General features: G+C 44.3%; 1 protein-coding gene across 7 annotated transcripts in view; it reads right to left on the reverse strand.

Annotated features, from left to right (window-relative positions):
• atp8a2 (ATPase phospholipid transporting 8A2) overlaps positions 1–24,554 on the reverse strand; it is an 889,999-nt gene that overhangs the window by 613,369 nt on the left and 252,076 nt on the right. For 5 of the 7 annotated variants that reach the window (XM_070892256.1, XM_070892257.1, XM_070892254.1 and 2 more), the window contains one exon: positions 926–1,025. The exons of the other annotated variants lie outside the window; for them this stretch is intronic. In XM_070892256.1, the coding sequence (XP_070748357.1) occupies positions 926–1,025 (100 nt within the window). The remainder of the gene's footprint in view (positions 1–925; positions 1,026–24,554) is intronic. 7 annotated transcript variants of the gene reach the window in all.

The following is a 24,554-nucleotide window of genomic DNA, read 5'->3' on the forward strand; positions in this document are numbered from 1 at the left end:
ACCTATGAACCATGACAGAAAGGCAAAGAGCACCCAGCCCAACCAGTCCGCCTCACACAACTGCAACACTCCTTATACTGAAGCATTCTACACTCCACCCCAACCAGAGCCATGTGATCTCCTGGGAGAGGCAAAAGCAAGATTAAAAACCCAGGCCAATTTAGGGAGAAAAAAAATCTGGGAAAATATGGGTTTGGAAAAAGAATAGCCTGAGTAAGGAGCGAGTGAGGGTTAGCATCGAATCTTACCAAACACTCGTTTCTTAGGAATCTTACTGGAGTAATGTGACATAAATTATGATGCTTGTTTTCAGTCCTGATCCATATCCTCTTTTCTAAGATGCTTACTGGCAGGCATTTCAACCGATCAATATTAAACTAGTCAGGAAAGAAGCTGTAAAGGATGTTACAATGGTCACTCTCAAAATTCTGCTGAGCATACAGTAATGTAGCAGGCAATTACAGATCATACTTCAGTCTGTGCTTTCAAAGCAACAATCATAAATTTAAGGCCACTTCACGGCAGTACAAACCCAAACCAGGATGGTTAAGAATGAGGCTGTGATAGTTCCTTGTTAGGTGGTGATAAATGAAGCAATACACACATAGCTCCTGCTGGAAATCAGCACTTATCAACAAAAAACACAAACTAAAGCTAAGGGCCAGTTCCCAAAGATTCCTTGTCCTGATCGCTATCCAATGACCTTTGTGAAACATGTACTTGTATAATTCAGGGAAGTGCAATAGCATGCTTGTCTGTAACAACGAGTGATGACAATGTGATCTTAAATAGAAAGTTACTAGATCCCCATAATTTTATCAATAGCATTTACTTTAACAATTTATACAGAAGTATAGATGCAATGAAGGGGAAAATGTTGTAGAAATACTACTATGAATTAGAGCAGAATACTACCCAAACTTACTTGTAATAAGGCTATAAAAAGAAAGAAAGCATTCGCAGCTTTTCTGATCTGTTCATACAGGAAGCGAGGCAGGAATGTTACCAGGCTGTATTTTGCTGTGCTGTTGATCATGGAGAGAAAGATAGTCATTTCAGTGAGAAAAAAAATCAAACGATACAAAAAATTACAACTCCAATAATCTCCTCTTAAAAAAGGAAATGGTCACTCTACAAAGACCAAGGACTGTTACTTTTTAAACACAGGAAAAATATTTCCAAAAAGCATCTGTCAGCATCTGAAAGAGAAAATATACATCAAGATTTCAGTACGAATCTTCATCAGAGCTGATGAAAATTCTGACAAGGTGGCTCAGCTGAAACATTAACTAATCTCCTTTTCACTCATTGGATATTCATTGAAATTAATGTCCAATGAGTGAAAAGCAGGAGTAGGGAGACCAGAAACAAATCTCCCTACCCAGAGAATGGGACATTGAAGAGGAAGCTGCAAAAGTCACTCTCTTGCATCTCCAGCATTGTCAGAGGGCTAAGAGTAAGTTGTACTTAAGAGATGCATGGAACCAGGAAACTAAAAGGGAAGAGAGAGTGAAGAAAACATGGACATCATAGAAACTAGCTTATAGCAGGTACTTGGACACCAATTCCGAGAGCATCACGAGAAATACTTTTTCTGCAGTTAGCATTGAAACATTTTTCTTAGCCCATTCACTTCTGACTGTTAGATGCACAAGTGCACTAAGCCATACAGATCAGAAGATCTCAGATTCAATTCCCAGTCTGTACTCATCAGTTGATCTTACCTGGGCAACAATTGAGAAAGTACAATTTGCCTCATCGTCTCTGAGCCAGAAGGTTGTGGGTTCAAGTCCCATTCCAGAGATTTGATCACAAAATCTAGGCTGACACTCCAGTGCAATACTAAGGGAATGCTGCATAGTCAAAGGTGTAGTCTTTCGGATGAGTTGTTAAACCGAAGCCCCATCTCAGCTGGACATAAAAGATCCCATGGCATTAATTCAAAGAACAGCAGGGATGTTAACCCCAGTGTCCTGGTCAATAGTTATCCCTCAAGCAACATCACTAAAACTGATTATCTGGTCATTATCACATTGCTGTTGGTCGGACCTTGCCATGTTTCCTACATTACAACAGTGATTACACTTCAAAAGTACTTCATTGGCTGTAAAGTGCTTTGTGACGTCCTGAGGTTGTGAAAGGCGCTATATAAATGCTACTTTCTGTGATGTCCATGTTTTCTTTACTTTCTTTTCACTTTTGGTTTCCTGGTTCCCTGCACCTTTTAGGTACAACTTACTCTTGGTCCTCTGGCATTGCTGGAAGTGTGAGAGAGCAACGTTCACAGCTTCCTATTCAAGTTCCATTCTCTGGATAGGGAGATTTGTTTCTGGCCTCCCGACCCTGCTTTTCAGAGACAGGAAATGCAAGAATGTTCTTTTTCAGCATTTTTTGGTTGGCAGGAGAAAGGTCAGCTCCTGATCGCTAACGTGAAATTCTATTCATAAAATGTACCGCCAAGCAACTGGTGGGAAAAAGAGTAAATAAATAAACTTTGATGACTGAAGGTGTAATGTTTGGAGAATAATGAACAGCATCCACAGTGGAAATTGCAGTCAAGGCAATGTGGAGAAAACATGCTCTCTGTTCAGTTATTTTGATACCTGTTAACTATTGCAAGACAACATGGAGAAAGTCTCCGAACAGTTACTTAAAACCCTCTGCATACAAATAACTTGAGACTTAGCGTCGCCATCAGGATATTACTGGCAGGTTAGCACTTAGAACAATCTGTTCCTTCCTTCCCTCCCTCCCTCCCCATACATCTGATACATAAACAGTGAACCTGTCCATTTCTGAAAGTCTCTTCTTCGATTAAAACAGAGACAACAGCTGGGATGAAAAGATAAAATACAAACACAATGCGCATCTGTATATTCTTAAAAAATACAGTAAAAATGAAACAATCACACTTGCTACATTTTATGTCTGTTGAGGAGATAGACATTCTGTGGATACTGAAATTAGTGTTAAACATCTGAAGATTTTTGTGATTTAATGCCCCAAGTAACACATTTTGTCTCAACGCCAAGATCATGCAGAAATAAAGCGCAGGCAGCGGAAAGAGCGTGCGGCAAACCAGTTCCACCCACCCCTTCCCTCAACGACTATCTGTCCCACCTGTGACAGGGTCTGTGGCTCTCGTATTGGACTGTTCAGCCACCAAAGAACACACTTCAGGAGTGGAAGCAAGTCTTCCTCGATTCCGAGAGACTGCCGATGAAGAACATATTTTGTAAATACAAATGATGATGAAAAAGTAATGATTGTGATCAAACATTGCCACACTCCAAGCAAAACTAGTGCCAGTATAACACTCTTCCTAGCTAGTCTGCAAGTGTCACTTTGCTCATGAGATGGGTTAACAGTATTAACACAAATCAATGACTGAGGTCTATCAACTGTCACACTCCCCGGACATTAAAACCCATTATTTCATTCACACAAGCAACAAACTTGTATTTCTCACATGTGAAATCACTCCCATGTAACTGTAAATTGCGGCCTCTCTGGGTGTGTACAATGTGCGCACGCACCCAAAGAGGCCTCGCAAGTGCCGGTTCTTGCCGCGCAATGTGCATGCACTGAGAACCGGCATTTGTGAACTGTCAAAATGTCCCTTGACAGATCACACGCATCCTCGGGAGAAGAACATTCGCGTGCAGAGATTTGGCCTATTTACCCAACTCCTGTCCAGCGAATGTATGCCTGTTAAAAGAAAGCATAGTCTGCTTTTACCAGCGTAAGAGTTTTAAAAAGATAGAAAAATTTAATTTTATCACTAATTTTTATATTAAAAACCCCCCATTAAAACACTAAAAAAAAATCAAAACTTTTTTTTGTCGAAGACATTCAATTTCAATTAATTTTAAATATGTGAGGTGTTTTGTTTTAAATGTATTGTGTTGTGTGTGTTTTTGGGGGTATTCTCATTGATAATGGGAGCTCCGTTTGTACGAGCTCCCATTACCATCAATGGGATAGAAATCGTATCGTTGATAGTTCCCATTATCAATGAGAATACTCCATGGTCATTGGTGGTCCAGGCCCACGTGTTGCCAGGTTGCGCCTACATTCCTGGGATGAGAGTGTCCAGACGCTGGATTGCGAATGGAGGCCTCGGACCGCAAGCATACATTCCCCTTCAGGACCACGAGGTACTTTCGTTAAAATTTTTTCGGTCGGAGGCGTCCGCCCGCAGGACACCTCCGACTGCAATTTCTGGGCCATTGTTCATGGGAGCCTGGGGTCTGGAGCACAATTGTAATGATTAACTGCTACCCTGACCTGTCCCTTTATAACTCCTGCTCAAGGATCCTCTGGGGGAACCTAGATCATGGTAACAGATTGTTTTGCACCTGTAACATAATGCAACACTTGAAAGTATATCCCAATGCAAGACTGTTCTATATAAACCAGATCTCCCATGGTGCTGCTCACAATAAGTTGTTTTACAACAGTGTGTTTTATAATGATAAGAGTGTATCTCGCCCACTTCATGGTGTCTCTGATTGGGGGAGCGGGGGAAAACAATAACCAGGAGAGGGAAGCAAGGCAGCGCTCGGAAACAGTATAAAAAGAGAGGGCTTTGTGCAGACCTGCACGGAGTGCAACAGCAGCTCAGAGTGCAAAGGTAAAAGTTTGGTAAGTGGGAGAGTTCAGGCAAGTGGGAGCGTGAGGTGTTGCTTTGTCTTGTTTTCCCCACCAGTGCCGACTCCCCGACCTGGGAGGAAAAGAAAACGAAGTGTGACGTCATAGCCAAGAGGGTAAGTGATTGGCTGGTTGATTGGTGAGTAGTTTTTCTTTTTTCCTTATCTTGTCAGTAAGAAACCTTTAGCATTGTTGCCAAATTAGGTTATTTTAAGGGTTAAGTCATGGCAGGAGAGCCCAGACACGCGTCATGCTCGTCCTGTGTCATGTGGGAAATCAGGGACATTTCCAGTGACCCTGACGACTATGTGTGCAGGAAGTGTATCCAGCTGCAGCTCCTGTTAGACCGCATGACGGCACTGGAACTGCGGATGGATTCACTCTAGAGCATGTGCGATGCTGGGGATGTCGTGGATAGCACGTTCAGTGAGTTGTTCACACCGCAGGTAAAGGTTCAAAAACAGATAGGGAACGGATGACCATCAGGCAGAGCAGGAGTAGGAAGGCAGTGCAGGAATCCCCTGCGATTATCTCCCTCCAAAACACATATACCGCTTTGGATATTGTTGGCAGAGACGGCTCACCAGGGGAAGGCAGCAGCAGCCAAGTTCATGGCAGGTGGGTGGCTCTGCTGCACAGGAGGGCAGGAAAGAGAGTGGGAAAGCTATAGTGGTAGGGGATTCTATTATAAGGGGGATAGATAGGCGTTTCTGCGGTCGCAACCGAGATTCCAGGATGGTATGTTGCCTCCCTGGTGCAAGGGTCAAGGATGTCTTGGAGCGGGTGCAGGGCATTCTGGAGGGGGAGGGTGAACAGCCAGTTGTCGTGCTGCATAAAGGAAAAAACGGGATGAGGTTTTATTGGTGGCAGCCCCCAGCGGTCCCTTTAAGAACAGGTAATGCTGCTTGTTGACGTTCAGGGTAACCCAATTTTACAAAGGGGGCCTCAACGGGTGTGGGCCCTGGACGCTTTTTTTTTGCCTTTACCAATATGGCGGGCGGCACGCTTCTGCATCCCGCCAGCCATATTGGATGCTAAGGAGCCTGATTTGCGCCATCAAATTTCTAGCCCATGATCTTTCAAATGAGATGTTAATATGAGGCTTGTTCAAATGGATGCAAAAGATCCCATGGAAATATTTGAAGAGAAGGGGATTTCTTCTACTGTCCTAATCCACAAACTTCCCCGCTTTGGGTGAAATTCCACCAGAATGGACGATTGTTCTCCCGAGTGCTGCTGCTGACGACTCATGAGAAACGGTCTTTGTATGCATGGTTCATGCATGTGCAACACCCTGGCCTGCAACCAAACTGCTTCGTCGGAGCCCTGCGGGTTTTCTAGTTATTCAAACGCACTGCTTCGTTGCTAGTTGTGTGAATGGCGACATCGGGGCCAAGAAAAATTGCCAAGAAACTCAAGAGACCTGGGAGAGAAACTGGGTGAGCGAGAGCGAACAGCACAAACTGGAGAGAGAGGGAGCAACACAAACCAGAAGAGGAAAAGAAAAACACAAACTGGGGAGGGAGAACACAAACAAACTGAGGAGGGAGAGAGAAAGAAACACAAACTGGGGAGGGAGGAAGAAAAACACAAATTGGAGACTGAAAGAACACAAGACAAACTGGGGAGAGAGAAACACAACTGGAGGGAGGGAGAGTTCATGTCGGCCTGTGATGTGCGGGGTTGTATAATGTGTTTTATTACAGGTGTCGGGCAGCTTTGGTGCTGCTTCCTGAGGACTAAGTTTCCTGTTCCTGAAGCAGTGAGGTGTGAAAGTCAGTGAATTGAATTAGGTTTGGTTTTGTTTATATATATTATAACTTGTGTATTGTAAAAAGTTATAACACTGTATGGAAACTTTAGTTAGAAGTTACTTAGATCAACGATCTTTCTGTTGAATCAGTGGCATTTATTTGGTGTTTCTCATTGCATTCAATACTGTCGAATCTTCATCATTAGTTTTTATTTAAACATTACATATCCTTAAATCTTTCTATTCCTTTGTGTTCTTTCATTTATAAATGATGTAATTCATCCAACTATAAAAACAAAAAGTCAAATAATTTATTTGGAGATTGGGGATGCTAAGACAATCAACTAAGGTAAATGCAATAACAATTGCAAAGAGTGGGCAAATGCCACGTGATCAAATGTCATGTGATTAAGCCTCACAGAAGCGATGTGATTGATTGCCATGTGATCAAATTTCATATGGTAAAATCTCCAGGAATACGTCGAACCAGAGTTGGAAACCCCAACTGTGACTGTGGTGTGCTATCTGTCCTCGTTCTTCTCGACCGGTGTACTACTTTTGACATGGTCGACCACACCACCCTCCTCAAATACCAATTGTCCAGATGTGTGGGACTGGCTTGGTTTCACTCTTATCTGTGCAACACTGGCCAGAGAAGAGTGGCTTCTCTTTGCATCCCCGCACTGCTACTATTTCTTATGTTCTTATTCTTATGTAACAGGAGTAGGCCATATGGCCCCTCGAGTTTGCTCCGCCATTCAATAAGATCATGACTGATCTGATCGTGGACTCAGCTTCATTTCCCCGCCCGCTCCCCTTAAACCGCTGATCGTTTAAGAAACTGTCTAGTTCTGCCTTAAATTTAATCAATTTCCCAGCTTCCACAGCTCTGATGCAGCGAATTCCACAGATTCACAACTCTCAGAAGAAATTTCTCCTCACCTCTGTTTAAAATGGGTGGTCCCTTATTCTAAGATCATGCCCTCTAGTTCCAGTCTCCCCATCAGTGGAAATATCCTCTCTGCATCCACCTTGTCAAGCCCCCTCATAATTTTATACATTTCGATAAGATCACCTCTCATTCTTCTGAATTCCAATGAGTAGAGGCTCAACATACTCAACCTTTCCTCATAAGGCAAACCCCTCATCCCCGGAATCAACCTCGTGAACCTTCTCTGAACTGCCTCCAAAGCAAGTATATCCCTTCATATATGGAAACCAAAACTGCACGCAGTATTCGAGGTGTGGCCTCACCAATACTCTGTAGAGCTGTCGCAAGACTTCCCTGCTTTTATACTCCATCCCCTTTGCAATAAAGGCCAAGATTCTATTGGTCTTCCTGATCACTTGCTATACCTGCATATTATCCTTTTGTGTTTCATGCACAAGTATCCCCAGGTCCCGCTGTACTGCAGCACTTTGCAATCTTTCTCCATTTAAATAATAACTTGCTCTTGGATTTTTTTTGCCAAAGTGCATGACCTCACACTTTCCAACAGCCAAATTTTTGGCCACTCACTTAGTCTGTATGTCCTTTTGCAGATTGTGTGTCCTCCTCACACATTGCTTTTCCTCCCATCTTTGTATCGTCAGCAAACTTGGCAACATTACACTCAGTCCCTTCTTCCAAGTCGTTAATATAGATTGTAAATAATTGGGGTCCCAGCACTGATCCCTGCAGCACCCCATTAGTTACTGATTGCCAACCAGAGAATGAACCATTTATCCGAATTCTCTGTTTTCTGTTCATTAGCCAATCCTCTATCCATGCTAATATATTACCCCCAACCCTGTGAACTTTTATCTTGTGCAGTAACCTTTTATGTGGCACCTTGTCAAATGCCTTCTGGAAATCCAAGCACACCACATCCACTAGTTCCCCTTTATTACATCCTCAAAGAATTCCAGCAAATTTGTCAAACATGACTTCTCCTTCATAAATCCATGCTGACTCTGCCTGACCGAATTTTGCTTTTCCAAATGTCCTGCTAACTGGTCTATAGTTAACTGCTTTTTGTCTGCCTCTTTTTTTAAAAATAGGGGCTTTACATTTGCAGTTTTCAAATCTGCTGGAACCTCCCCAGAATCCAGGAAATGTTGGTAAATTACAACCAATGCATCCACAATCCCTGCCGCTACTTCTCTTAAGGCCCTAGGATGCAAGCCATCAGGTCCAGGAGATTTACCTTTGGAGTCTCCCAAGAATTTATCCTTGGCCCCCACCTATTCCTCATCTACATGCTGCCTCTTGGTGACAATATCAAAAAACATGACATCAAGTTTCATGTGTATGCTAACGACACCCAACTCTACCTCCCATCACCACTCTCAAAATCTCCACTGCCTCTGTGCTGTCATGCTGCTCGTCAAGCATCCAGTCCTGGATGAGTGCAATTTTCTCCAACTAAACACTGGGAAGACTGAAGCATTGCCTTCGTCCCCACCTCCCCCTATACCTTACCGATTCCATCCTCCTCCCCGGCCCCCGTCTCAGGTTGAGGCAGACAGTTCGTAATCTCGGCGTCCTATTTGACGCAACTTGATGTTCCAAGCCCATATCGCCCATAAAGCCGTCTGTTTCCGCCTCCACAATAAATCGCCCATCTTCACCACTTTCATCCCATCAGCTGCTGAAACCCTCACCCGTGCTTTTGTTACCTCCAGATTAGACTACGCCATTCCTCTCCTGGCTAGCCCCCCTCATCTTCCATCCTCTATAAACTCGAGCTCATCCAAAACTCTGCTGCCCGTATCCTAACCTGCACCAAGTCTCACTCTCATAACACCTCTGTGCTCACTGACCAATGGCTCCGGGTCCACCATAGCCTCAAATTTATAATTCTCATCCTCATGTACAAATCTCTCCATGGTGTTGCCCCTCCCTTTAGCTGTATCCTCTTCCCACCCTAACCTGAGAACTTTGCATTCCTCCAATTCTATCCTCTTGCGCATCTGCCACTCCTTTCATCCCAACATTGGCAGCTGTTCCTTTGATGTGCAGGACCCAAGCTTTGGAATTCCCTCCCTAAACTTCTCCACCTCTTTCCCCTCCTTTAAAACTCCATAAATCAAGCTTTGAGTCAACCCTCGGAATATCGACCTCCTTTAGCTCGGTATCAATTTCTGCCCGAGTACACTTCTGTAAAATGTCTTGGGACGCTTTCAGACATTAAAGACGCAACAAAAATGCATTTGCTGTTATTTATGTGTTCATAGATACAAATCTTAATTGTCTTATATTCCAGAATGAACCTAGTTTTACTGAATCTGTGATACAGTTCACTCCAATTGTCATTTTTGCTCAAAATGAAGCAATTTAAATAAAACAGAAGCCTTTTTTGCACAATTTGAATTCAAATTAATACAATTAAGCAAATTTAAATCAGGAGTAGAATTAAGAGTAGACTGTACTTGTTAAAGTCTTGCATATCAGTGTTACAGTAGCAGAATTTTTTTTTTTAAAGAAACCCAGATACTTACAAGCAGGTACTGCCCTCTGTATACTCGATCTACTTATAAATCCACAGATTAATTACCTGAATTTGGACCTATTCTAATCCCTTTAATACTTGCAACACACAGGGCCTGCCATTTATGCTTAGAGCAGTATCATACTTAATTACAAGTAATCTCCTTTGAAGTAAAGGCAACATAGCCATGTGCTATTCACGCAAAAGGTACAGAACAGGTGAGCAATTACTCATCAGAACCAGTTCTGTAAACGACTGACCAGTAGTGAGTCATCTGACCTAGATACAGTTTAAAAAGAGGCAGCTCGTGCAGAGCACGGAGTGCAGCAGCATAGAGTGGCATTCGTGAGTTTGGTAAGTGGGTGAGTTTTAAGGGCAAGAGGGGGTGGCAGGTGCTGTTTTGTCTTGTTTTTCCAACCAGTGCTGACACTAGAGCAGCTGATAAGGAGTGAGAGAGTAGGAGACGGAGACCCAGAGACCAGCCCAACCGGTTGCAGACAAAGATAGAGGGGTGTGAAATCGAGAGGTGACGTCACAGCCAAGCTGGTAAGTGGTTGGCTGTTCGACTGATAAGTATAACTCTCTTTTAGACTGACTTTTAGATTGGTTTAATTGGCAGCGAACTACTAAGTAGCTGTTTGGTGTTTAAGTAAATTTTAGTAAGTGAATCAATTTAAGGTTAAGTCATGGCAGGAGAGCTTGGACCCGTGTCATGCTCCTCCTGTGCCCTATGTGGGAAATCAGGGACACTTCCAGTATCCCTGACTACTGTGTGCGCGGGAAGTGTGTCCAGCTGCAGCTCCTGACAGACCGCATGACAGCACTGGAGCTGCGGATGGACTCACTCTGGAGCATGTGCGATGCTGAGAATGTTGCGGATAGCACATTTAGTGAGTTGGTCACACCGCAGGTAAGGGTGAGGACAGATAGTGAATGGGTGACCAAGAGACAAGGCAAGAGCAGGAAGGTAGTGCGGTCATCTCCCTCCAAAACAGATATACCATTTTGGATTCTGTTAGGGGAGATGACTTACCAGGGGAAGGCACCAGCAGCCAGGTTCATGGCACCATGGGTGGCTCTGCTGCACAGAAGGGCGGGAAAAAGAATGGGAGAGCTATAGTGATAGGGGAATAGATAAGCGTTTCTGCGGCTGCAAGCGAGACTCCAGGATGGTATGTTGCCTTCCTGGTTCAAGGGTCAAGGATGTCTCAGGAGCAGCTGCAGAGCATTAGGGAGGGTAAACAGCCAGTTGTCGTGGTACACGTAGGTACCAACGATATAGGTAAGGTGCGGGAAGAGGTCCTACAAGCTGAATTTAGGGAGCTAGGAGTTAAATTAAAAAGGAGGACCTCAAAGGTAGTAATCTCTGGATTGCTATCAGTGCCATGTGCTAATCAGAGTAGAGGGAGCAGGATAGTTAGAATAAATACGTGGCTTGAGCAGTGGTGCAAGAGGGAGGGATTCAAATTCCTGGGACATTGGAACCAGCTCTGGGGGAAGTGGGACCTGTCCAAAAAGGGACGGTCTGCACTTGGGCAGGACTGGAACTGATATCCTGGGGGTTACATTTGCTAATGCAGTTCGGCAGTGTTTAAAGTAATATGGCAGGGGGATGGGAACCTATGCAGAGAGACCGGGTGAAGTAATATGGAGTCAGAAACAGATGGTAGAAAGGCAAAAACCAATAGTGGAAGGCCGAGTAAACAAAGGCAAGAAACAAAAAGGACCACACTACATCATAATTCAAAAAGGACAAAGGGTGTTAAAAAAAACAAGCCCGAAGGCTTTGTGTCTTAATGCAAGGAGTATCCGTAATAAGGTGGATGAATTAACTGTGCAAATAGATGTTAACGGATATGATCTGATTGGGATTAGAGTCATGGCTCCAGGATGATCAGGGCCGGGAACTCAACATCCATGGGTATTCAACATTCAGGAAGGATAGAATAAAAGGAAAAGGAAGTGGGGTAGCATTGCCGGTTAAAGAGGAGATTAATGCAATAGTTAGGAAGGACATTAGCTTGGATGATGTGGAATCGATATGGGTAGAGCTGCAGAACACCAAAGGGCAAAAAACGTTAGTGGGATTTGTGTACAGACCTCCAAACAGTAGTGGTAATGTTGGGGAGGGCATCAAACAGGAAATTAGGGGTGCATGCAATAAAGGTGCATCATGGGTGACTTTAATGTGCATACAGATTGGGCTAACCAAACTGGAAGCAATACGGTGGAGGAGGATTTCCTGGAGTGCATAAGGGATTGTTTTCTAGACCAATATGTCGAGGAACCAACTAGGGGGGAGGTCTTTGATTGGGTGTTGTGTAATGAGAGAGGATTAATTAGCAATCTCGTTGTGCGAGGCCCCTTGGAGAAGAGTGACCATAATATGGTGGAATTCTACATTAGGATGGAGAATGAAACCGTTAATTCAGAGACCATGGTCCAGAACTTAAAGAAGAGTAACTTTGAAGGTATGAGGCATGAATTAGCTTGGATAGATTGGTGAATGATACTTAAGGGGTTGACAGTGGATCGGCAATGGCAGACATTCAGAGACCACATGGATGAATTACAACAAGTGTACATCCCTGTCTGGCATAAAAATAAAAAAGGGAAGGTGGCTCAACCGTGGCTATCAAGAGAAATCAGGGATAGTATTAAAGCCAAGGAAGTGGCATACAAATTGGCCAGAAATAGCAGCGAACCCGGGGACTGGGAGAAATTTAGAACTCAGCAGAGGAGGACAAAGGGTTTGATTAGGGCAGGGAAAATGGAGTACGAGAGGAAACTTGCAGGGAACATGAAGACGGATTGCAAAAGTTTCTATAGATATGTAAAGAGAAAAAGGTTAGGAAAGACAAACGTAGGTCCCCTGCAGTCAGAATCAGGGGAAGTCATAACAGGGAACAAAGAAATGCAGACCAATTGAACAAGTACTTTGGTTCGGTATTCACGAAGGAGGACACAAACAACCTTCCGGATATAAAAGGGGTCAGAGGGTCTAGTAAGAAGGAGGAACTGAGAGAAATCCTTATTTGTCGGGAAATTGTGTTGGGGAAATTGATGGGATTGAAGGCCGATAAATCACCAGGGCCTGATCGTCTGCATCCCAGAGTACTTAAGGAGGTGGCCTTGGAAATAGCGGATGCATTGACAGTCATTTTCCAACATTCCATTGACTCTGGATCAGTTCCTATGGAGTGGAGGGTAGCCAATGTAACCCAACTTTTTAAAAAAGGAGGGAGAGAGAAAACAGGCCTGACATCAGTAGTGGGTAAAATGATAGAATCAATTATTAAGGATGTCATAGCAGCGCATTTGGAAAGAGGTGACATGTTAGGTCCAAGTCAGCATGGATTTGTGAAGGGGAAATCATGCTTGACAAATCATCGGGTTTTTTTAAGCATGTGTCCAGTAGAGTGGACAAGGGAGAACCAGTTGGTGTGGTGCATTTGGACTTTCAGAAGGCTCTCGACAAGGTCCCACACAAGAGATTAATGTGCAAAGTTAAAACACATGGGATTGGGGGTAGTGTGCTGACATGGATTGAGAACTGGTTGGCAGACAGGAAGCAAAGAGTAGGAGTAAATGGGTACTTTTCAGAATGGCAGGCAGTGACTAGTGGGGTACCGCCAGGTTCTGTGCTGGGGCCCCAGCTGTTTACATTGTACATTAATGATTTAGACGCGGGGATTAAAAGTAGTATCTCCAAATTCGCAGATGACACGAAGTTGGGTGGCAGTGTAAGCTGCGAGGAGGATGCTATGAGGCTGCAGAGTGACTTGGATAGGTTAGGTGAGTGGGCAAATGCATGGCAGATGAAGTATAATGTGGATAAATGTGAGGTTATCCACTTTGGTGGTAAAAACAGAGAGAGACAGACTATTATATGAATGGTGACAGATTAGGAAAAGGGGAGGTGCAACGAGACCTGGGTGTCATGGTACATCAGTCATTGAAGGTTGGCATGCAGGTACAGCAGGCGGTTAAGACGACAAATGGCATGTTGGCCTTGATAGCGAAGGGATTTGAGTACAGGGGCAGGGATGTGTTACTACAGTTGTACAGGGCCTTGGTGAGGCCACACCTGGAGTATTGGTCTCCTAACTTGAGGAAGGACATTCTTGCTATTGAGGGAGTGCAGCGAAGGTTCACCAGACTGATTCCCGGGATGGCGGGACGGACATATCAAGAAAGACTGGATCAAATGGGCTTGTATTCACTGGAGTTCAGAAGAATGAGAGGAGATCTCATAGAAACGTTTAAAATTCTGACGGGTTTAGACAGGTTAGATGCAGGAAGAATGTTCCCAATGTTGGGGAAGTCCAGAACCAGGGGTCACAGTCTAAGGATAAGGGGTAAGCCAATTAGGACCGAGATGAGGAGAAACTTCTTCACCCAGAGAGTGGTGAACCTGTGGAATTCTGTAGCACAGAAAGTTGTTGAGACCAATTCACTAAATATATTCAAAAAGGAGTTATACGTAGTCTTTACTACTAGGGGGATCAAGGGGTATGGCGAGAAAGCAGGAATGGGGTACTGAAGTTGCATGTTCAGCCATGAACTCATTGAATGGCGGTGCAGGCTCGAAGGGCCGAATGGCCTACTCCTGCACCTATTTTTTATGTTTCTATGCTCCAGATTAGAGACTAATTACGAGAAATATCACACAAGATCCACTAGTTTTGTGAACATACCCGATTAGTTGTTGCAGCTATTCGAATCTGTATTTCCTGAATGTACAAAATTAGTACCTTTTTGGTCAGCCAGATAGCTGACATGCAGAAACCACCACCTGCAAGTTACACCTCATTTTGACTTCGGGTTCCTCCATCGTCATTGGGTCAAAGTCCGGTAATTCCCTACCTAATAGCAATGTGGGAGTACCTTCACCACACTGACTGCAACGTTTCAAGAAGGCAGCTCACCACCACCTTCTCAAAGTAATTAGGGATGGGTAATAAATGCATGCCTTGCCAGCGATGTCCACATCCCGTGAATGAATAAAAAAGTAGAAACCCCTCACTATGTACAAGAGGCTCCAAACCAAAAATCTACATATCATTTCTGTTTGCCCTCCAGAAATGCACACAATCTCCCCATAGTATCACACCCCACTTACCCAAGTGCAACAATCTTTGGCACAGGTTGGCAGAACCCAGGCTTGGGTACCCACAAATGTACACGTGGTACTACTGGTGCTCAACCAGCTAAAACTGCACATTTACCATTACATAGCACTGGCAAGTTTCCCGCTGCTTCTTCAGCTAGGACCATCTTGCCTATTACAGCAGTGGTTTGCAGGATTAATTAGAGCCAGGCAAGAACAACGGCAGACTTTTAACGAATCGATATAAACAATTTTGTGTCCTTCTGCACATGCACATAGTCGCCCCACCCCTTTTTGCACAGGCGCACCAATCCTCTTCTGCGCAAGGGTGCCATCACCGAGGTCCAGCCGTGCATGAGCAGCACTCCACAGTTGCAGCTGCAGTGCGGACAATGCTATCCTCAGCCCAGTGGGAGAAGGCCCCTCACTGGATCTGTGGCGGAGATGGAGGTGGAGATCAGGTACTCTGGGCGGGGCGGGGGAGAGAAAGAGAGGGAGGTGGTGGTCTGGAACTTGGGGGGGGGGGGGGCGCGGGGGGAAAGAGGGTCAGGAACCTGGGCGGCGGGGTGTGGGAGAATATTTTAACCCGTGGAAGTGAGCCCTGTCTGTTCCAAGGGAGCCCTGTTCTGTCTGGAGTCGGCAATCAGAAAGGCTCAAATTAAACTTTTCAAAGAGAAACTGCTGGGTGTGTCTTATCATCCAAGGGGACCAATCAACAATCAGGACTTGACATGAAGGGGGCCCAATCAGAGCTTTAGGTGTTGCAAATTAACTTGCCCTCTGAAGTGGCCTAGCAAGCCAGGCAGTTGGAGCAAGGCAACTAGGGATGAACAATAAATGCCAGCCTTACCAGTGATGCCCACATCCTGAAAATGAATACAAAAATCAATACAAGAAGCTAGCATATGTCATCTTTTGATTTAAAAATCATAGGTCATTAAAAGCTCAACTCTAAACATTAAACTGAACATGGTCACTCCAACCAGGCAACTGAACAATAGAGGTTCACAGTCACAGCCCCAAAAATAGACCAATATAGAGCTCCTCACAGTACCAAGATAGGATTGGGGCAGTACTTACAAAGAGGTCTGAACTAAAATTATATGCTGTCCCACCTCTTGTCTCGAACTCTACCATCTGTTTCAAAAGTTCCTTCTCCCTGATCTTTGGAATTGCAATGTTAAAGGTTAGTATCCTCAAAGACAGCAAAGTTCCATTTCTAGAGGAAACCTTTTGAACTTCAAGCCAAAAATAAGGCATTTGACACAAGTAGGGCAAATAAAATCATTCTACAGCAATGAGAAGGAAGAGCTTTAACTAGGATAAGTTGAACTTGCGATCCAGTTCTAGTTCAGTGCCCAAAAACTTAGAAATGTGTAATGTTTGGAGATAGTCAAAGTCCAACTGGTTTGCGGTATATCCTCACCACCTTGGTCACATCATCTTTAGTGGTTTACTTTGGCATGGCCCAATTTTATCAACAGAGACCCAGATAGACTCCATGGAATTATATTGTACAGGTCTCATGTGGGCACAAGACGTTTCGTAAACATTTCATGAGATTGGATTCCATCTCCATGAGAAAGTTGTACCTAAATTTATTTTCCCATTTCTGCTGAATTTCTGACGTGAGCTGGGGTTTTGGTCACAAAACAGAGTTGCAAGTACCAATATCAGCTGAAGCTGGCATACAAACTTGCATCTCCAACTTGGAAATTCAATGCTTTTGTGGTTCAGCTGTCACACTGAGGTTTGTAGGACATCTCTTCATATCCACTGGTCTTGCCTTATTGAAGCCCACACTTAACTTTATAGGTTTTCCAACAACCAAAATATCTGACTGCCAGAATGAATTGGATTTCTGATTCAATCTTATTTCAGAAATATTAAAACGCCCAAAATCTCCATCAGTAATTACACGTTAAAAGTGCTTTTTTTAAAAAAAATTGTTCCTGCAATGTGGCCGTTACTGACAAGTCCAGCATTTATTGCCCATCCCTAATTACCCTCAAGATAGTGGTGAGCCACCTTCTTGAACCGCTGCAGTCCATGTGGCTTTTGACAAGGTCCCACACAAGAGATTGGTGCGCAAAATTAAAGCACATGGTATTGGGGATAATGTACTGACGTGGATAGAGAACTGGTTGGCAGACAGGAAGCAGAGAATCAGGATAAACGGGTCCTTTTCAGAATGGCAGGCAATGACTAGTGGGGTGCCGCAGGCTCAGTGTTGGGACCCCAGCTATTTAATGTATATTGTAATAATTTAGATGAAGGAATTGAGTGTAATATCTCCAAGTTTGCAGATGACACTAAGCTGGGTGGCGGTGTGAGCTGTGAGGAGGACGCCAAGAGGCTGCAGGGTGATTTGGACAGGTGAGGTAAGTGGGCAAACGTATGGCAGATGCAGTATAATGTGGATAAATGTGAGGTTATCCACTTTGGTGGCAAAACAGGAAGGCAGATTATCATCTGAATGGCGGCAGATTAGGAAAAGGAGAGGTGCATGGTACATCAATCATTGAAAGCTGGCATGCAGGTATAGCAGGCAGTGAAGGCAGCAAACGGTATGTTGGCCTTCATAGCTAGGGGATTTGAGTATAGGAGCAGGGAGATATTGCTGCAGTTGTACAGGGCCTTGATGAGGCCTCATCTGAAATATTGTGTTCAGTTTTGGTGTCCTAACTGAGGAAGGACTTTCTTGCTATTGAGAGAGTGCAGCGAAGGTTCACCAGACTGATTCTCGGGATGGCAGGACTGACATACGAGGTGAGACTGGATCGACTGGGCGTGTATTCACTGAAGTTTGAGAGGGGATCCCATAGAAACATAAAATTCTGACGGGACTGGACAGGTTAGATGCAGGAAGAATGTTCCCGATGTTGGGGAAGTCCAGAACCAGGGGACATAGTCTAAGGATAAGGGGTAAAAGCCATTTAGGACTGAGATGAGGAGAAACTTCTTCACTCGGAGTTGTTAAACTATGGAATTCCCTACCCGAGAGTGTTGTTGATGCCCGTTCATTGGATATATTCAAGAGGGAGTTAGATGTGCCCCTTACGGCTAAAGGGATCAAGGAGTATGGAGAGAAAGCAGGAAGGTGGTACTGAGGTGAATGATCAGCCATGATCTTATTGAATGGTGGTGCAGGCTCGAAGGGCCGAATGGCCTACTCCTGCACCTATTTTATATGTTTCTATGAAGGTACTTCCACAGTGCTGTTAGGGAGGGAGCTCCAGGATTTTGACCCAGCGACGATGAAGGAATGGCAATATACTTCCAAGTCAGGATGGTGTGTGACTTGGAGAGGAACGTGGATGTGATGGTGTTCTCATGCGCCTGCTGACCATGTCCTTCTAGGTAGTCGAGGTCATGGGTTTGGGAGGTGCTGCCGAAGAAGCCTTGGCGAGTTGCTGCAGTGCATCTTGTAGTTGGTAGATACTGCAGCCACGGTACGTCGGGATGGAGGGAGTGAATGTTTGTCCTGGATGGTATCGAGCTTCTTGAGTGTTGTTGGAGCTGCACTCATCCAGGCAAGGGGAGAGTATTCCAGCATACTCCTGACTTGTGCCTTGTAGATGGTGGAAAGGCTTTGGGGAGTCAGGAGGCGAGACATTTGTCACAGAATATCCCGGCCTCTGACCTGCTTTTGTTGCCACAGTATGTGTGTGGCTGGTCCAGTTAAGTTTCTGGTCAATGGTGACTCCCAGGATGTTGATCGTGAGGGATCCGGTGATGGTAATGCCGTTGAATATCAAGGGGCGGTGGTCGACTCTCTCTTGTTGGAGGTAGTCATTGCCTGGCAGTTAAGTGGCAAATAACATTCACGCCACACATCAGCCCAAGCCTGAATGTCGTCCAGGTCTTACTACATGTGGGCATGAGGAGCAATTATTTGAGGAGTTGCAAATGGCACTGAACACTATGTAGTCATCAGCGAAGATCCCCACTTCTGACTTATGATGAAGGGAAGGTCATTGATGAAGCAACTGAAGATGGCTGGGCCTAGGACACTGCCCTGAGGAACTCCTGTAGCAATGCTCTGGGGCTGTGATGATTGACCTCCAACCGCCACAACCATTGACTGTAAAGTGCTTTGCAACGTCCTGAGATTGCGAAAGATACTATATAGCTTCTTTTTTTTTCCCCCCAACAACTTATTTTTCTTCATACAAGTACTTCAACTCCTTTTATGGAAGATTTCAATCCAAACTCACCTCTAACATCTCTTCAGTTCTCACATATGTTACATTACCAAAGAAGTGAAAATATATCTACAAGAATCATAACACCCCATGAATAATTATTTACCGAGGTCAATGTTGACAAGATGCAGCACAAAGATCCATTACATTTGTTGTAAAATGAAAGCACAGCAGCTGCTGGATAAGTCGCCAATGATTGCTATGAAATCCTACGTAAAATTATAAAATGTTGCCACTCATTCAGTCCAAATACTCGCCTTGTATTCTGCCCTTGCGAAGTAAGGAGTACATACTCATCACAGTCTAATGAAACCAATGTGAGCCACAATTAATACAAAACCAAGTCACTCCAGATTTACCAACACAGGAGAAATAAAAACAATTGTGACTTAGGCTGGTAATTGGTTGGCAAGTAGTAAATATTGAGCGTACTCTGAACGGAATGGACTCAGAATGGGGAGATGTGACAACTGGTGTTCTCAGGGATCTGTACTGAGGCAGTAGCTTTTCACCATATGTATTAATGTCTTGGATAAAGGAATAGAGAATTGTATATCCGAGTTTGCACATGCCACTAGTTTCGGAGGTACAATAATTTGTTTAGATGGACATAGACAGATAAAGTAAGTGGGCAAAATTGTAGAAGATGGAGTTCAATGTGAGGAAGTGTGAAGTTATCTACTTTGATCAAAAGATAAAACAGAATATTTTCTTAATGGTGAGTCTAGGAGTTGTGGAGGAACTGAAGGATTTGGGTGTCCAGGTGCACAAATTACTAAAAGCTTGTGCTCAGTTACAAAAAGTAATGAAAAAATCTTATGGAATGTTGGTCTTTATCTCAAGGGGTCTGGAATACAAAACGGGAGAAAGTTATGCTTCAGTTGTACAGAGCCTTAGTTAGACCCAAAGTGACGTGCTGCGTTCAGTTTTGGGGACCACACCTCAAGATGTATTCGCCTCGAGATCGAGGATGTATAGTGCAGATTCACCAGAATTATGCCAGGGCTTAAAGGTTAAATTAGCATAAAATCATAGAATGTTTACAGAACAGGAGGCGGCCATTTGTCCCGTCGAGCCCATGCCGCTCTCTGCAAGAGCACTTCAGCTAGTCCCACTCCCCTGCCCTTTCACTGTAGCCGTGCAATTTTTTTTCCCTTCAGGTACTTATCCACACCCCTTTTGAAAGCCACAATTGAATCTGCCTCCACCACCATTTAGGCAGAAGATTCCAGATTCTAACCACTCACTGCGCAAATAGGTTTTTCCCTCATGTCGCCTTTGGTTCTTCTGCCAATCACCTTAAATCTGTGTCCTCTGGTTCTCGACCTTTCTGCCAATGGAAACAGTTTCTCTACTTTGTCTAAAACCCTCATGATTTTGAACATCACTATCAAAGCTGCTCCAAGGAGAACAACCCCAGCTTCTCCAGTCTATCCACATAACTGAAATCCCTCATCCCTGGAACCATTCTTGTAAATCTTTTCTGCACCCACTCTAAGGCCTTCATATCCTTCCTAAAGTATGGGGAAAGTTGTTTAAATTTGGCTTGTATTCCATTAAGTATAGGAGATTGAGAGATGATGTAATCAAGGTGTTTAAAATGTTAACAAGGTTCAATAGAATAGATATAGGGAAGCTATTTCCTCTGCCAGGAGAATGCATAATTATGGATGCATAATTAAATAAATTAACGCTAGGCCAGTCAGGAGTTAAATTTGGAGGAAGTTTCGCATATAAAAGGTAAAGAAATTCTGGAATTCTCTCTCCCAAAGGCTGTAGATGCTGGAGGAATTGAAATTTTCACGGCAGAGGTCGACAGATTTATATCAGGTATCAAGAGATATGGATCAAACGCAGCTAAATGGGGTTGAAGTACAGAGTAGTCGTGATCTAATTGAATAGCGGAATGGGCTCAAGTGGTTGAATGGCCTACTCCTGTGTCTATGTTCCTAAATCATTTGGACAAGGTGGAAACTAGAATTTGACATCAGGTTGACGGTTTGTATTGATTTTTTTTTAAATGCAGTATTAAAAATGTTTTATCCTTTGCACGATTCCCAAATGCTGTATTATTTATAAACTTGTTTTATTATCTATGCTAATAATGTAACTATAGCACTTACTGTAAAACTTAATTGTTAGATAATTTTGCAAGATACTCCTGAATTAATATTGTTGCTTTGAGTAGCAGTCGGCTGAGTATTCTGTGGTGAGTGACTCACTTCCTGACCCCCCAAAGTACACTCCACCATCTACAAGGCACAAGTCAGGAGTGTGATGGAATACTCTCCACTTGTCTGGATGACTGCAGCTCCAACAACACTCAAACAGCTCGACACCATCCAGGACAAAGCAGCCTGCTTGATTGGCACCCCATCCATCTCCAAGATGCACTGCAGCAACTCGTCAAGGCTTCTTCAACAACACTTCCCAAACCCATGACCTCTCCCACCTAGAAGGATAAGGGCAGTAACCTCCAAGTTCCCCTCCAAGTCACACACCATCCTGACTTGGAAATATATCACTGTTCCTTCATTATCACTGGAACTCCCTACCCAACAGCACTGTGGGAGTACCTTCACCACACGGACTGCAATGGTTGAAGAAGGCAGCGGTTCAAGAAAGCAGTTCACTACTACCTTCAAGGACAATTAGGGATGGACAATGAATGCTGGCCTATGAATGAATCAAAAAAAAGTAATTATTCGGCTGCAGTAGCTGCATAAAGTTACCCTTTCAGTTGGGTCTCAATGGATCAGCACCAACAGGAATGTAACCTCTAACACAATCTAGCAACAACAGTGGCGTCAGTGAAAATGTGACAGTTCTGTTGGACAACAACTGCACAGTGGAGTTGCACTGATCTGATGGAAACAGTGAGGTCATTCTGACGCATGTTCAGCAAATTACAGTCTCACAACAAAGGGCATTGCTACTTGTTTTTAAAATGTTAAATACTGCCTCTGTCTAATGTTTATGTTTTCAGTAAAAGCATTTTTAATTTCTTTGCAAGATTAATGGGCCCAGTGTTTATTCTCATTTCCATCACAGCATTGCCAAAACGTACAGTTCTCAAAAATCTCAATGCCGTGTCCAGGCACAGCTGAACTCCTTCAGCTCCCCTTCAGCACTGTCTCAAGCCTCCTGCTTGGTTGCTGTATCAGGATTTCTTTTGAGAAGCACGAAGTTGGCAACACTGCTGCCCCAAGAAGTAAATCTTGTTCCCCTTGCATCTGCACCATTTCTGGACCTTTTCTTTTCTAATGCTGCACACTGATCATCTGATGGAAAGGGACGAGAATCCGTGGGCTGCCTTATCTGCTGATTTTCATTTCACTCTGTACTCTGAGAATCTCTCCCGGTGAACAGCTAACAGCAGGGAGTCCGGGGCCCAGCGTCGAGGAGGTGCGTGGAGAGGCGTGCTTGTGCAGCTACAGGGAGAAGGCAAAAAAGTAGAAAGAAAACGAAAGGTGACGTCACAGCCAAGGGGGTAAGTGATTGGTAAGTAGTGTTTCTTTTTCTTTTCTATATCAGTAAGTAAACTTTTAACATTGTTGTTGCCAATTTAAGTGTATCTAAGGGTTAAGTCATGGCAGGAGAGCTCGGACACGTGTTATGCTCCTCCTGTACTATGTGGGAACTCAGGGATGCTTCCAGTGTCCCTGACAACTACGTGTGCGGGAAATGTATCCGCCTGCAGATCCTAACGGATCGCATTCCGGCACTGGAGTTGTGGGTGGATTCACTCTGGAGCATCCACGATGCTGAGAATAACATGAATAGCACGTTTAGCGAGTTGGTCACACCGCAGGTAAAAAGGTATGCAGCCAGATAGCGAATAGGTGACCAACAGGAAAAGTAGAGCAAGGAAGGTAGTGCAGGAGTCCCCTGCGGTCATCCCCTGCGAAACAGATACACCGCTTTGAGTACTGTTGAGGGGGATGACTCATCAGGGAAGAGCAGCAGCAGCCAAGTTCATGGCACCATGGCTGGCTCTGCTGCACAGGAGGGCACGAAAAAGAGTGGGAGAGCAATAGTGATAAGGGATTCAATTGTAAGGGTAATAGATAGGCGTTTCTGCGGCCGCAACCGAGACTCCAGGATGGTATGCTATGAGGAGGATGCTATGAGGCTGCAGAGTGACTTGGATAGGTTAGGTGAGTGGGCAAATGCATGGCAGATGAAGTATAATGTGGATAAATGTGAGGTTATCCACTTTGGTGGTAAAAACAGAGAGACAGACTATTATCTGAATGGTGACAGATTAGGAAAAGGGGAGATGCAACGAGACCTGGGTATCATGGTACATCAGTCATTGAAGGTTGGCATGCAGGTACAGCAGGCGGTTAAGAAAACAAATGGCATGTTGGCCTTCATAGCGAGGGGATTTGAGTACAGGGGCAGGGAGGTGTTGCTACAGTTGTACAGGGCCTTGGTGAGGCCACACCTGGAGTATTGTGTACAGTTTTGATCTCCTAACCTGAGGAAGGACATTCTTGCTATTGAGGGAGTGCAGCGAAGGTTCACCAGACTGATTCCTGGGATGGTGGGACTGACCTATCAAGAAAGACTGGATCAACTGGGCTTGTATTCACTGGAGTTCAGAAGAATGAGAGGGTACCTCATAGAAACGTTTAAAATTCTGATGGGTTTGGACAGGTTAGATGCAGGAAGAATGTTCCCAATGTTGGGGAAGTCCAGAACCAGGGGTCACAGTCTAAGGATAAGGGGTAAGCCATTTAGGACCGAGATGAGGAGAAACTTCTTCACCCAGAGAATGGTGAACTTGTGGAATTCTGTAGCACAGTAAGTTGTTGAGGCCAATTCACTAAATATATTCAAAAATAAGTTAGATGAAGTCCTTACTACTAGGGGGATCAAGGGGTATGGCAAAATAGCAGGAATGGGGTACTGAAGTTGCATGTTCAGCCATGAACTCATTGAATGGCGGTGCAGGCTCAAAGGGCCGAATGGCCTACTCCTGCACCTATTTTCTATGTTTCTATGTATGTTGCCTCCCTGGTGCAAGGGTCAAGGATGTCTCGGAGTAGGTGCAGGACATTCTGAAAAGGGAGGGTCAACAGCCAGTTGTCGTGGTGCATATTAGGTACCAATGACATAGGTAAAAAACGGGATGAGGTCCTACGAGGCGAATTTAGGGAGTTCGGAGCTAAATTAAAAAGTTGGACCTCAAAAGTAGTAATCTCAGGATTGCTACCAGTGCCACGTGCTAGTCAGAGTAGTAATCGCAGGATAGCTCAGATGAATACGTGGCTTGAGGAGTGGTGCAGAAGTGAGGGATTCAAATTCCTGGGACATTGGAACCGGTTCTGGGGGAGGTGGGACCAGTACAAACCGGACAGTCT

This window comes from Pristiophorus japonicus, chromosome 10 (assembly GCF_044704955.1).
Source record: "Pristiophorus japonicus isolate sPriJap1 chromosome 10, sPriJap1.hap1, whole genome shotgun sequence".
NCBI classification, from domain to species: Eukaryota; Metazoa; Chordata; class Chondrichthyes; family Pristiophoridae; genus Pristiophorus; species Pristiophorus japonicus.